This window comes from Stegostoma tigrinum, chromosome 34 (assembly GCF_030684315.1).
Source record: "Stegostoma tigrinum isolate sSteTig4 chromosome 34, sSteTig4.hap1, whole genome shotgun sequence".
NCBI classification, from domain to species: domain Eukaryota; kingdom Metazoa; phylum Chordata; class Chondrichthyes; order Orectolobiformes; family Stegostomatidae; genus Stegostoma; species Stegostoma tigrinum.
The window spans coordinates 1,099,229-1,113,459 of NC_081387.1; the positions used below are offsets into that span (position 1 = coordinate 1,099,229).

At 43.9% G+C, this 14,231-nt stretch overlaps 1 protein-coding gene across 1 annotated transcript in view; it reads right to left on the minus strand.

Annotated features, from left to right (window-relative positions):
* Positions 1 to 10,086, minus strand: part of LOC125446629 (class I histocompatibility antigen, F10 alpha chain-like) — a 28,875-nt gene extending 18,789 nt beyond the window's left edge. The window contains 1 exon segment of the mRNA XM_059639445.1: positions 9,864 to 10,086. Coding sequence (XP_059495428.1) covers positions 9,864 to 9,912 — 49 coding nt within the window. The 5' untranslated portion in view covers positions 9,913 to 10,086.
* Between the last annotated feature and the right edge of the window lie 4,145 nt (positions 10,087 to 14,231).

Consider the following 14,231-nt stretch of genomic DNA (forward strand, 5'->3'; position numbering starts at 1 on the left):
TCACCCCCCCCCCCACAGCCCGGTCTCACCCCCCCCCCCCCACAGCCCGGTCTCACACCCCCCCCCCCCCACAGCCCGGTCTCACACCCCCCCCCCCCACAGCCCGGTCTCACCCCCCCCCCCCCCCACAGCCCGGTCTCACCCCCCCCCCCCCCCACAGCCCGGTCTCACCCCCCCCCCCCCTCCCCACAGCCCGGTCTCACACCCCCCCCCCCCACAGCCCGGTCTCACACCCCCCCCCCCCCCCCCACAGCCCGGTCTCACCCCCCCCCCCCACAGCCCGGTCTCACCCCCCCACCCCACAGCCCGGTCTCACACCCCCCCCTCCCCGCACAGCCCGGGTGCCCGTCCCGCCGGCCCCCGGAACCGAGACACAGCGATCAGATCAAACCCGCCAACGCAATCTCAGAACCACCTCCAGCTGCTGGCACAGACACCGCGAAATAACGTAAAACCCCCTGTAAATAACCACTAAATCACACAGAGCCCCCTGTAAATAATCACTAAATCACACAGAGCCCCCTGTAAATAATCCCTAAATCACACAGAGCCCCCTGTAAATAAACCCTAAATCACACAGAGCCCCCTGTAAATAATCTCTAAAACACACAAAGCCTCCTGTAAATAATCTCTAAATCACACAGAGCCCCCTGTAAATAAACATTAAATCACACAGAGCCTCCTGTAAATAATCTCTAAATCACACAGAGCCCCCTGTAAATAATCCCTAAATCACACAGAGCCTCCTGTAAATAATCTCTAAATCACACAGAGCCCCCTGTAAATAAACATTAAATCACACAGAGCCCCCTGTAAATAATCCCTAAATCACACAGAGCCTCCTGTAAATAATCTCTAAATCACACAGAGCCCCCTGTAAATAAACATTAAATCACACAGAGCCTCCTGTAAATAATCTCTAAATCACACAGAGCCCCCTGTAAATAAACATTAAATCACACAGAGCCCCCTGTAAATAATCCCTAAATCACACAGAGCCCCCTGTAAATAATCCCTAAATCACACAGAGCCCCCTGTAAATAATCTCTAAAACACACAGAGCCCCCTGTAAATAATCTCTAAAACACACAGAGCCCCCTGTAAATAAACATTAAATCACACAGAGCCCACTGTAAATAATCTCTAAATCACACAGAGCCCCCTGTAAATAAACATTAAATCACACAGAGCCCCCTGTAAATAAACACTAAATCACACAGAGCCCCCTGTAAATAAACCCTAAATCACACAGAGCCCCCTGTAAATAATCTCTAAAACACACAGAGCCCCCTGTAAATAAACATTAAATCACCCAGAGCCCCCTGTAAATAATCACTAAATCACACAGAGCCCCCTGTAAATAAACACTAAATCACACAGAGCCCCCTGTAAATAATCCCTAAATCACACAGAGCCCCCTGTAAATAATCACTAAATCACACAGAGCCCCCTGTAAATAATCCCTAAATCACACAGAGCCCCCTGTAAATAATCCCTAAATCACACAGAGCCTCCTGTAAATAATCTCTAAATCACACAGAGCCCCCTATAAATAAACATTAAATCACACAGAGCCTCCTGTAAATAATCTCTAAATCACACAGAGCCCCCTGTAAATAAACATTAAATCACACAGAGCCCCCTGTAAATAATCCCTAAATCACACAGAGCCCCCTGTAAATAATCCCTAAATCACACAGAGCCCCCTGTAAATAATCTCTAAAACACACAGAGCCCCCTGTAAATAATCTCTAAAACACACAGAGCCCCCTGTAAATAAACATTAAATCACACAGAGCCCCCTGTAAATAATCATTAAATCACACAGAGCCCCCTGTAAATAATCTCTAAAACACACAGAGCCCCCTGTAAATAAACATTAAATCACACAGAGCCTCCTGTAAATAATCCCCAAATCACACAGAGCCCCCTGTAAATAATCACTAAATCACACAGAGCCCCCTGTAAATAATCCCTAAATCACACAGAGCCCCCTGTAAATAATCACTAAATCACACAGAGCCCCCTGTAAATAATCCCTAAATCACACAGAGCCCCCTGTAAATAAACATTAAATCACACAGAGCGCCCTGTAAATAATCCCTAAATCACACAGAGCCTCCTGTAAATAATCTCTAAATCACACAGAGCCCCCTGTAAATAAACATTAAATCACACAGAGCCCCCTGTAAATAAACACTAAATCACACAGAGCCCCCTGTAAATAATCACTAAATCACACAGAGCCCCCTGTAAATAAACCCTAAATCACACAGAGCCCCCTGTAAATAATCTCTAAAACACACAGAGCCCCCTGTAAATAAACATTAAATCACACAGAGCCCCCTGTAAATAATCACTCAATCACACAGAGCCCCCTGTAAATAAACACTAAATCACACAGAGCCCCCTGTAAATAATCCCTAAATCACACAGAGCCCCCTGTAAATAATCACTAAATCACACAGAGCCCCCTGTAAATAATCCCTAAATCACACAGAGCCCCCTGTAAATAATCCCCAAATCACACAGAGCCTCCTGTAAATAATCTCTAAATCACACAGAGCCCCCTGTAAATAAACATTAAATCACACAGAGCCCCCTGTAAATAATCCCTAAATCACACAGAGCCTCCTGTAAATAATCTCTAAATCACACAGAGCCCCCTGTAAATAATCACTAAATCACACAGAGCCCCCTGTAAATAATCCCTAAATCACACAGAGCCTCCTGTAAATAATCTCTAAATCACACAGAGCCCCCTGTAAATAATCCCTAAATCACACACAGCCCCCTGTAAATAATCCCTAAATCACACAGAGCCCCCTGTAAATAATCACTAAATCACACAGAGCCTCCTGTAAATAATCCCTAAATCACACAGAGCCTCCTGTAAATAATCTCTAAAACACACAGAGCCTCCTGTAAATAATCTCTAAAACACACAGAGCCCCCTGTAAATAAACATTAAATCACACAGAGCCCCCTGTAAATAATCACTAAATCACACAGAGCCCCCTGTAAATAATCCCTAAATCACACAGAGCCCCCTGTAAATAATCTCTAAAACACACAGAGCCCCCTGTAAATAATCACTAAAACACACAGAGCCCCCTGTAAATAATCACTAAATCACACAGAGCCTCCTGTAAATAATCTCTAAAACACACAGAGCCCCCTGTAAATAAACATTAAATCACACAGAGCCCCCTGTAAATAATCACTAAATCACAGAGCCTCCTGTAAATAATCTCTAAAACACACAGAGCCCCTGTAAATAAACATTAAATCACACAGAGCCCACTGCAAATAATCCCTAAATCACACAGAGCCTCCTGTAAATAATCCCCAAATCACAACAGAGCCCCCTGTAAATAATCACTAAACCACACAGAGCCCCCTGTAAATAATCCCTAAATCACACAGAGCCTCCTGTAAATAATCTCTAAAACACACAGAGCCCCCTGTAAATAAACATTAAATCACACAGAGCCCACTGCAAATAATCCCTAAATCACACAGAGCCTCCTGTAAATAATCCCTAAATCACACAGAGACCCCTGTAAATAATCCCCAAATCACAACAGAGCCCCCTGTAAATAAACATTAAATCACACAGAGCCCACTGTAATTAATCCCTAAATCACACAAAGCCCCCTGTAAATAATCCCTAAATCACACAGAGCCCCCTGTAAATAATCCCTAAATCACACAGAGCCTCCTGTAAATAATCTCTAAAACACACAGAGCCCCTGTAAATAAACATTAAATCACACAGAGCCCACTGCAAATAATCCCTAAATCACACAGAGCCTCCTGTAAATAATCCCTAAATCACACAGAGCCCCCTGTAAATAATCCCTAAATCACACAGAGACCCCTGTAAATAATCACTAAATCACACAGAGCCGACTGTAAATAAGCCCTGAAACACACAGAGCCCCCTGTAAATAAACCCTAAAACACACAGAGCCCCCTGTAAATAATCCCTGAAACACACAGAGCCCCCTGTAAATAATCCCTAAATCACACAGAGCCCCCTGTAAATAAACCCTAAATCACACAGAGCCCCCTGTAAATAATCCCTAAATCACACAAAGCCCTCTGTAAATAATCACTAAAACACACAGAGCCCCCTGTAAATAATCACTAAATCACACAGAGCCCCATGTAAATAATCCCTAAATCACACAGAGCCCCCTGTAAATAATCTCTAAAACACACAGAGCCCCCTGTAAATAATCACTAAAACACACAGAGCCCACTGTAAATAATCACTAAATCACACAGAGCCCCCTGTAAATAATCCCTAAATCACACAGAGCCTCCTGTAAATAATCTCTAAAACACACAGAGCCCCCTGTAAATAAACATTAAATCACACAGAGCCCCCTGTAAATAATCACTAAATCACAGAGCCTCCTGTAAATAATCTCTAAAACACACAGAGCCCCTGTAAATAAACATTAAATCACACAGAGCCCACTGCAAAAATCCCTAAATCACACAGAGCCTCCTGTAAATAATCCCTAAATCACACAGAGACCCCTGTAAATAATCCCCAAATCACAACAGAGCCCCCTGTAAATAAACATTAAATCACACAGAGCCCACTGTAATTAATCCCTAAATCACACAAAGCCCCCTGTAAATAATCCCTAAATCACACAGAGCCCCCTGTAAATAATCCCTAAATCACACAGAGCCTCCTGTAAATAATCTCTAAAACACACAGAGCCCCTGTAAATAAACATTAAATCACACAGAGCCCACTGCAAATTATCCCTAAATCACACAGAGCCTCCTGTAAATAATCCCTAAATCACACAGAGCCCCCTGTAAATAATCCCTAAATCACACAGAGACCCCTGTAAATAATCCCTAAATCACACAGAGCCCACTGTAAATAATCACTAAATCACACAGAGCCCACTGTAAATAAGCCCTGAAACACACAGAGCCCCCTGTAAATAAACCCTAAAACACACAGAGCCCCCTGTAAATAATCCCTAAAACACAGAGAGCCCCCTGTAAATAAACATTAAATCACACATAGACCCCTGAAAATAAGCCCTGAAACACACAGAGCCCGCTCTAAATAATCCCTAAATCACACAGAGCCCCCTGTAAATAATCCCTGAAACACACAGAGCCCCCTGTAAGTAATCACTAAATCACACAGAGCCCCCTGCAAATAATCCCTAAATCACACAGAGCCTCCTGTAAATAATCTCTAAAACACACAGAGCCCCCTGTAAATAAACATTAAATCACACAGAGCCCACTGTAAATAATCCCTAAATCACACAGAGTCCCCTGTAAATAATCCCTAAATCACACAGAGCCCCCTCTAAATAATCATTAAATCACACAGAGCTTCCTGTAAATAATCTCTAAAACACACAGAGCCCCCGTAAATAATCTCTAAAACACACAGAGCCCCCTGTAAATAAACATTAAATCACACAGAGCCCCCTGTAAATAATCTCTAAATCACACAGAGCCCCCTGTAAATAATCCCTGAAACACACAGAGCCCCCTGTAAATAATCACTAAATCACACAGAGCCCCCTGTAAATAAACCCTAAATCACACAGAGCCCCCTGTAAATAATCCCTAAATCACACAAAGCCCTCTGTAAATAATCACTAAAACACACAGAGCCCCCTGTAAATAAACATTAAATTACACAGAGCCCCCTGTAAATAATCCCTAAAACACACAGAGCCCCCTGTAAATAAACATTAAATTACACAGAGCTGCCTGTAAATAATCTCTAAAACACACAGAGCCCCCTATAAATAATCTCTAAAACACACAGAGCCCCCTGTAAATAAACATTAAATCACACATAGCCCCCTGTAAATAATCCCTAAAACACAGAGAGCCCCCTGTAAAAAAATCCCTAAAACGCACAGAGCCCCCTGTAAATAAACATTAAATCACACATAACCCCCTGTAAATAACCCCTAAATCACACACAGCCTCCTGTAAATAATCACTAAAACACACAGAGCCTCCTGTAAATAATCCCTAAAACACACAGAGCCCACTGTAAATAATCCCTAAATCACACAGAGCCCACTGTAAATAATCCCTAAATCACACAGAGCCCACTGTAAATAATCACTAAATCACACAGAGCCCACTGTAAAAATCCCTAAAACACACAGAGCCCCCTGTAAATAATCCCTGAAACACACACAGCCCCCTCTAAATAATCCCTAAATCACACAGAGCCCCCTGTAAATAATCCCTAAATCACACAGAGCACCCTGTAAATAAACATTAAATCACACAGATTCTCCTGTAAATAAACTCTGAAGCACAGAGCCCCCAGTAAATAAATCCTAAAACACAAAGCCCCCAGTAAATAAATCCTAAAACACAGAGACCGCTGTAAATAAACCCTAAAACACAGAGCCCCTGGTAAATAATCCCTAAAGCACACAGAGCCTCCTGTAAATAAACACTAAATCACAGAGGCCCCTGTAAATAACCTGAAAACGCAGAGCCTCCTGTAAATAATCCCTAAAACACACAAGGCCCACTATAAATAATCCTTCAAACACACACAACCCCCTGTAAATAAACCCTAAAACACACAGAACACCCTGTAAATAATCCCGGAAACACACATAGCCCCCTGTAAATAATCCCTAAAACACACAGAACACCCTGCAACTAGACCATCAAACAGAGCCCCTGTAAATAATCTCTAAAACAGAGCCCCCTGTAAATAAATCCTAAAACACAGAGGGCCCTCTACATAAATCCTAAAACACAGAGCCCCGGTAAATAAATCCTAAAACATAGAGCCTCCTGTAAATAAACCCTAAAACACAGAGGGCCCTGTAAATAAACCCTAAAACAGAGAGAGCCCGAGACCGCGTACACAGGCCTGTGGCGCGAAGCAGGGTTGCCAGCGATCAGTGGCCCAGTGTGAAGTGTGGCAGAAGCCAGCTGTCAGAGTATGTGAAGACTCCTGTGCTGATCTGCTGCAGATAACCCTCAGAGAGAGACTCTGATGTTGGCATTTTAAGATTGCTTCTTGTTTTTCTGACCGAGGGTTATACTGTGTACAGCTGTAATGTATCCTTGCTTCCTTCATTTCTGTCGCTTACTGTGCCTAAGATGGCGCCATCTGTTGTTCATTCTGTTACACTGTAACTAATCTGTAAGCGAAGAATCTTTACTCCGGTACCTTTGCACCCAAGGTGGTGCTGTAAGTGATGACTTATCAACTTCACACATAGTCATTTGAGTACGTTACAATAAAGCTAATCCAATTCAATTCAATTATCAGTATTCAATTCAATATTCATCCAGAGACTCTCGTAATGTTCTGGGGATCTGGGTACAAATCCATAGAATCTGGAATTAAGAGTTGAACAATGACCATGAATCAATTCTCAGGAAATCTACCATCCTTACCTGATCTACAAGTGACCTCAGACCCACACCAATGTGGTTTACTCAGCTAGCCTAGTCAGACACACCCACATTCTGTGAGTGAATATGATTATTTAATAAAAGTCATGTTTTCAAAAATATTATTACAAATATGAAATGACCCCTGTGAAATTCAGACCCCTTCAAGCGATCGCAGTGTGTGAAATAGGTTTAAAATCGTGAATAGTCAGAAATCACTGAGTTGGGCAGAATCTGAAAATACGTCTGTGCTCACAATCATGACAGTGCATATTTTCCAGTGGATTTGAAACATTAATGTATTTGAGTTCCAAGGAAGGGTCCAAAATGTTAACTCTGATTTCTGTTCACAGATGCTGCCAGACTTTCTGAACTTTTCCAACAATTTTTCTGTTTTTGTTATTAATGCATTTGATCCTTCTTTAGCTTGCAGCATGCACAATGTTGCAAACCTCTCTTGTCAGTCATAACCAGAATAAATATGAGTAAATTTGACATTTATGAGCAACCAATTCAGCTGAAATAAGTGTGTGTACCAGAGAACTGTTTGTAAAGTATGCCTTGTTAATGAAAAGGTTGAGAACACTGTCCTAATAAAATGGCATTATTTATCTCCAGGGCTAGAATACAAGGGGATGGAGTTACATTCCATCTGTACAGACCCTTTTTAGACTTGAGCTGGAGAACTGTGTTCAGTTTTGGACAGAGCACATAGGTAAAAATATATTGGCCTGGGATGGAATGCAGCATACAGTCACCATGGTGTGCCAGGAGATTAAACAGTTAAATTCGGAGATGAGATTATTTTAACATGACCTGTATTCTTTTCATTTAGAAGATTAAGGGTTGCTACATTGAAGTGTTTACAATATAAATTAATCCATATTCCAAAAATGAAGTTGTGAAACAACTGACTGTGTCACTCCAATTCAACTTTACTCCATCTCAGCTCCATCTGTTGCTGAAACCTTCATTCGCGAGACAACTATGCCAATGGGTTCCTGATGGAAATCATATGTTCTACCCTTGAATTCGCCCCAAAATCCGGTCTGAATTCCTGCCGAATCCCTGCTCACTGATTCCCCATCAAGGAACATCTATATTTCATATTTCTGATCCCTGATTTTAAATCTCTCCATGATGTTTCCCCTCCCAATCTCCATCATCTCTTACACACCCACAGCCGTCCAACATACCTCTTCAGCATCTCCCATTTGACTGGTCGCAACTTCAGCTGTCAAGTCCCCAGCCTCTGGAATTCCCGTCCTAAACCTCTCCATCTCTACACCTCACCCTCCTCCTTTCACACCCTCCATAGAACTGCTCTCTTTGATCTGGTGTTTGTTTATTTCTTTATCTCCTCATGTGTCTCAGTGTCAGACTTTATGACAATTCTGTGAGGGACCTTCAATAGGGATTTCAGGGCCAGAGAAATTGCTCCCCCTGCTGGGAGAATCACAAACCACTGACATGATCTGAACATGAAACCTTTACTGTTCAGGAGGGAAACCAGGAAACAGTTTCTCACACACAAGGGGAGTGAAAATCCAGAGAACACTCTCCTCATAAAGCTGCAGATATTGGGCAATAATTGCAGTTATTCACACAGAGAGACATAGACTTTTAGAAAAACAAGATACTGTGGATTCTGGAAATCTGAATACAAACTGAAAGTGCTAGAAATCCCCAGCAGCTGTGTCAATCCCTGTGGAGAGAAACAGTTAGTGTTTCTTGGCAATGATCGGTGATCAGTCTGTGACCTCTGTTCCTCAGTCTATAGACAGCTGTGTTCAGTGAAGGGGTCACAGCAGATCGAGCAAACTTAGGGAAAGAGGGGCACATTATCTGTCATCTAATTGGTCATTGATGGAACTGACTGGAGGGGATGAACCACTGCTGCGTTCTCCTCTCACCAATCTCACCTTGCTAATCCGAACATCTCTGTTTCTACAATCTCGTCACCCTAACCTAAGACCCTTATACACACCATCTCTCTCTCCCTCCAGCCTCATCACTCTAAACTTCAGTCACCCACACCGTCTCCCAGTCTCTCTCCGCAGCCCCTTATCCCAGTCCCATCTTTCCCTGGCCCGTTCTGATCGTTGGTCTCCTTCCCCACTGAGACTAACTGAGGATTAATGCCCAATACAGAGCCTGGCACTGAGACCCTCCCTGATCAGGAGTTAATGCTCCAATACCCAGGCTGGCACTGAGACCCTCTCTATCAGGGGTTAATGCTCCAATACCCAGGCTGGCACTGAGACCCTCTCTATCAGGGGTTAATGCTCCAATACCCAGGCTGGCACTGAGACCCTCTCTGATCAGGGGTTAATGCTCTAATACCCAGGCTGGCACTGAGATCCTCTCTGATCAGGGGTTAATACTCCAATACCCAGGCTGGCACTGAGATCCTCTCTGTGCCCATTACCCACCTGCAGATGCCCCTCCACACAGGAGGCCGAGTAGTATAAGTCTGAACATTGCCTTCTGCCCTCGCAGAGTTTGAGAAATGGTCTGTAGTCGCTGCTTTTGGAACAGATGATCTTGCACTGGAGAGATCCTGATAGTGTCCTACTCTGGATCTGTCTGAATATGCTCTGACCCAGGGCCGGTGAAAGTAACATCAAATCCCTCCTTACTGATCATCAAATCCCTCCTTACTGATTGGACACTGCTTACACACTGAGCCAATGAGAATAGGAACAGTATATGAGTTGGCAGTTTCTGGGTAGAACATTACTGGACAGGTTGAGTCGTCTCCAAATAAATTAGAAAATTACAGTGAACCACCCAATCAGAGAGATACTGTAAAGACACACCATCGGTTACCAGGGAGAATAAACTGCAGCAGGTTTTCAGAATCAAAGGAGAAAGTGAAAGTGATTTGATGCAGAACATGAACAGGGGGGAAACATTAGGAACATTCAAGCTGGCTGCTCAATGTGTCTGCAACATTTACCCATCTTTATTCAAAGTCCCCTCAAACCCTAACCTCAAAAATTATTTCCACTCAGATATCCAATCTCCCTCTGTCCCACGATAACAAAGTGTGGAGTTGGATGAACCCAGCAGGCCAAGCAGCATCTCAGGACCACAAAAGCTGGCGTTTCGGGCCTAGACCCTTCATCAGAAAAGGGGGATGGGGAGACGGTTCTGAACTAAATAGGGAGAGAGGGGAAGGCGGACCGAAGATGGATGGAGGAGAAGATAGGTGGAGAGGAGTGCATAGATGGGGAGGTGGGGAGGGGATAGGTCAGTCTGGGGAGGATGGACAGGTCAAGGGGGTGGGATGAGGTTAGTAGGTAGGAAATGGAGGTGCGGCTTGAGGTGGGAGGAAGGGATGGGTGAGAGGAAGAACAGGTTAGGAAGGCAGAGACAGGCTGGGCTGGTTTTGGGATGCAGTGGGGGAAGGGGAGATTTTGAAGCTTGTGAAGTCTACATTGATACCATTGGGCTGCAGGGTTCCCAAGTGGAATATGAGTTGCTGTTCCTGCAATCTGCTTGGCCTGCTGTGTTCATCCAGCTTCACACTTTGTTATCTTGGATTCTCCAGCATCTGCAGTTCCCATTATCTGTGATCACAATTTTTCCCTCTGTCCCAATGTGCTCAGTCTCCCGAGGGGGAGAGAGTGATTAATTTCTACTCTCCGGGTGTGAAAATACTGTGTCCATCTCTACCTAATTGAATCCAAGTGAACATTATAGACACCTAGATTAGATCACCCTTGACAGTCCATGCTCTGAGAAACTGAGTTTATACTTTATAATGTGAGACAGATATTGCAAAAACGAGGAAGTCCTGCTGAACTTTATAAAATATTGTTTTGTCCCTGTCTGAAGGACTGCTGTATTCTGGACCGTCCCACTACAGGACAGTGTAAAAATCTTACAGACAACTATTAAGATGGCACACTGGATGAAGAATACATTTCCCATCATACTCAGCAAGGTGGTGATCCCATTGGACAGGGAGATTGAAAGATGATGGTGTCAAGACAATGTTAACATTTAGAATGTTAACATTGAGGAAAGATTAACATTAGACCAGAGGAGACAAATGGGAGATTTACTTGGCGGTTATAAAATCAGAATGAGATATGAGTAGGGAGGGACGAAGGACAGACATATAGACAAATTGGAGTTGGCCATTCCACTCCTTATGCCTGTTCCACCATTCAATAAGATCATGGCTGATCTGATTAGCCTTTGGTCCTGCCTTCCCTTGTAACCTTTCACTCCCTCTTCAATCAAGAATCTATTCACTGCCGCCTTGTAAAGACTCAGCAATGTTGCTCCTACCACCTTTTGAGGAAAAGAGTTCCAAAGACACGGGGCCTTCAATGAAACCAGTTTTCACCTGATCTATGTCTTAAATGGATGGTCTGTTATCTGACCCTGAGATTCTCCCAGAAGGGGAAACACCCTCTCCACGGCCTGCCCTGTCATTCCCTTCAGGTTCTTACAGTGTTTCAGCAAAGTTGTCTCATTTTTCTAAACTCCACAAGATACAAGCCCAACCTGTCCACCACTTCCTCATATGGCAACCTACTAATCCCACAGAAACATTGAAGATAGGAAGAGGAATGGGCAGATAATAAAGTGTGGAGCTGGATGAACACAGCAGGCCGAGCAGCATCTTAGAAGCACAAAAGCTGGCGTTTCGGGCCTAGGCCCTTCATCAGAGAGGGGGATGGTGAAAGGGTTCTGAAATAAGTAGGGAGAGAGGGAGAGGCGGACCGAAGATGGATAGAGGAGAAGATAGGTGGAGAGGAGAGTATAGGTGGGGAGGTAGGGAAAGGATAGGTCAGTCCGGGGAGGACGGACAGGCCAAGAGGGCGGGGTGAGGCTAGTAGGTAGGAAATGGAGGTGCGGCTTGAGGTGGGAGGAGGGGATAGGTGAGAGGAAGAGCAGGTTAGGGAGGCAGGGACAAGCTGGGCTGGTTTTCGGATGCAGCGGGGGAGGGGAGATTTTGAAGCTTCTGAAGTCCATATTAATGCCATTGGGCTGCAGGGTTCCCAAGCGTAATATGACTTGCTAATCCTGCAACCTATGGGTGGCATCATTATGGCACAGCAGGAGGTCCATGATAGACATGTCGTCTAAGGAATGGGAGGGGGAGTTAAAATGGCTCACGACTGGGAGGTTCAGTTATTGCGAACCGAGTGGAGGTGTTTTGCAAAGCAGTCCTGAAGCCTCTGCTTGCTTTCCCCAATGTAGAGGAAGCCACACCGGGTACAGCGGATGCAGTAAACCACATTAACAGGAATGGGCAATTTGGCACCTCAAGCCTGTTCTGCCTTCAACACGATCATGGTTAATCAGTTAAATCAATGCTCTAATCCCACCACCACCCCCCACCTCCACATTCTTTTTAGCCACAAGAGCTCCTTCTTAAAAACACATGATACTTTGTCCAAACTGCTTTCAGCAGTAGTGAAGGTGACAGGCTGACCAGCCTCTAGATGCTGCCAATTCTGTGAGGAACCCTCAATACAGATTTCAGATCTAGAGAGCAGGAGCACACCACAACTTTGAACTCTCCTGCCATGATTTACTCCTTTAAATTAATTGGTTTCGAGTTTAGTGAACCTTGATCTGAATTGCTTCCAATATTTTAAGATGTAAGCTTTCCTGCCACATCTCGCCCATTCCAGAAGTACGGGAGTGCAGTGAAAAGTGAACAATGACACCAAACATGGAATTATCCTAGGTACAAAACTTAGGTACAAATAGTAGTACAAGAGAAACAAAATTATAAATAAATCATTACTATTGTTCTTAGTATGTGTAGAAAAATAAAGAAATAAAGTTAAAAGTTAACGAGCGGAAAACTAGAACTTGGTCTCCTCCACTTTGGCCCATTCTCCAGGAGACTTTGGGATTTCTGCTCTGAATGCCGCACATGCCTGGCACCTCCCTCAACAACACACTGGACCCACTCTAACCACGTTGGGCTGAGGCCCACAGCTGCTTCCACACACTGACCTCCAGCTGGCACCACTCAGGACTCACATCTGCTGCTACATGAAGAATGATGCCTTTGCCATGGCTGTGTCTCTGTCCAGAAGTCCAGAAGGTAAGTAACAAAAAGACAAGATAGAGAGAGAAGGAAAAGAAAGAATGCAGCCAGCCTGGAACGGCCATCTTGAACAGCTGGCTCAATCTCAGTGTATTCACATTTCTCTTGAAATAAGATGAACAATACTGTGCTCAGTACTGCAAATGTGGTCTTAGCGTTACCTTGTATGACAGAAACCCTATTTTATTTGCAATTCCCCTGCGAAAAGCTGTATTTATCTAACTATTTGCCTTGTCTGCATAATGTAACTTTGTGAGTTATGTACAAGGAAACCCTGATCTCTGTACATCACGGAGCTGGGCAACACTTCACCATTTGGACACAGTGCTTCCTTTAGTATTTTGTTCTGCCAAAACGGAATTTGTACATTTTCTGCTTTGTTGCCCAGTCACGTAACCACTGCAGTCCCATTGTCGCTTCCTTCTGTCCTTTTCACAACTTAATAAATTACCCATCATTGTAGCATCATCATATTTTGTGACAGTGCCTTCCAAGTAATTTCTATTGTTCGTAACGGCTGAGGGCACACCGCTGCTTCATGTGGCACTCCAGTTATTACACCTTGCCAACTTAAAAGTGGCCCATATATTCCTACCTGCTGATTCATGTCAGGCAGCCAATCTTCTACCAGGCCAATCTGTTACTGCCTGCACCATGATCTATTATTTTTTCAATAACCTTTGATGTGGCTTCATATCAAATGCCTTTTGAAAATCTAGGT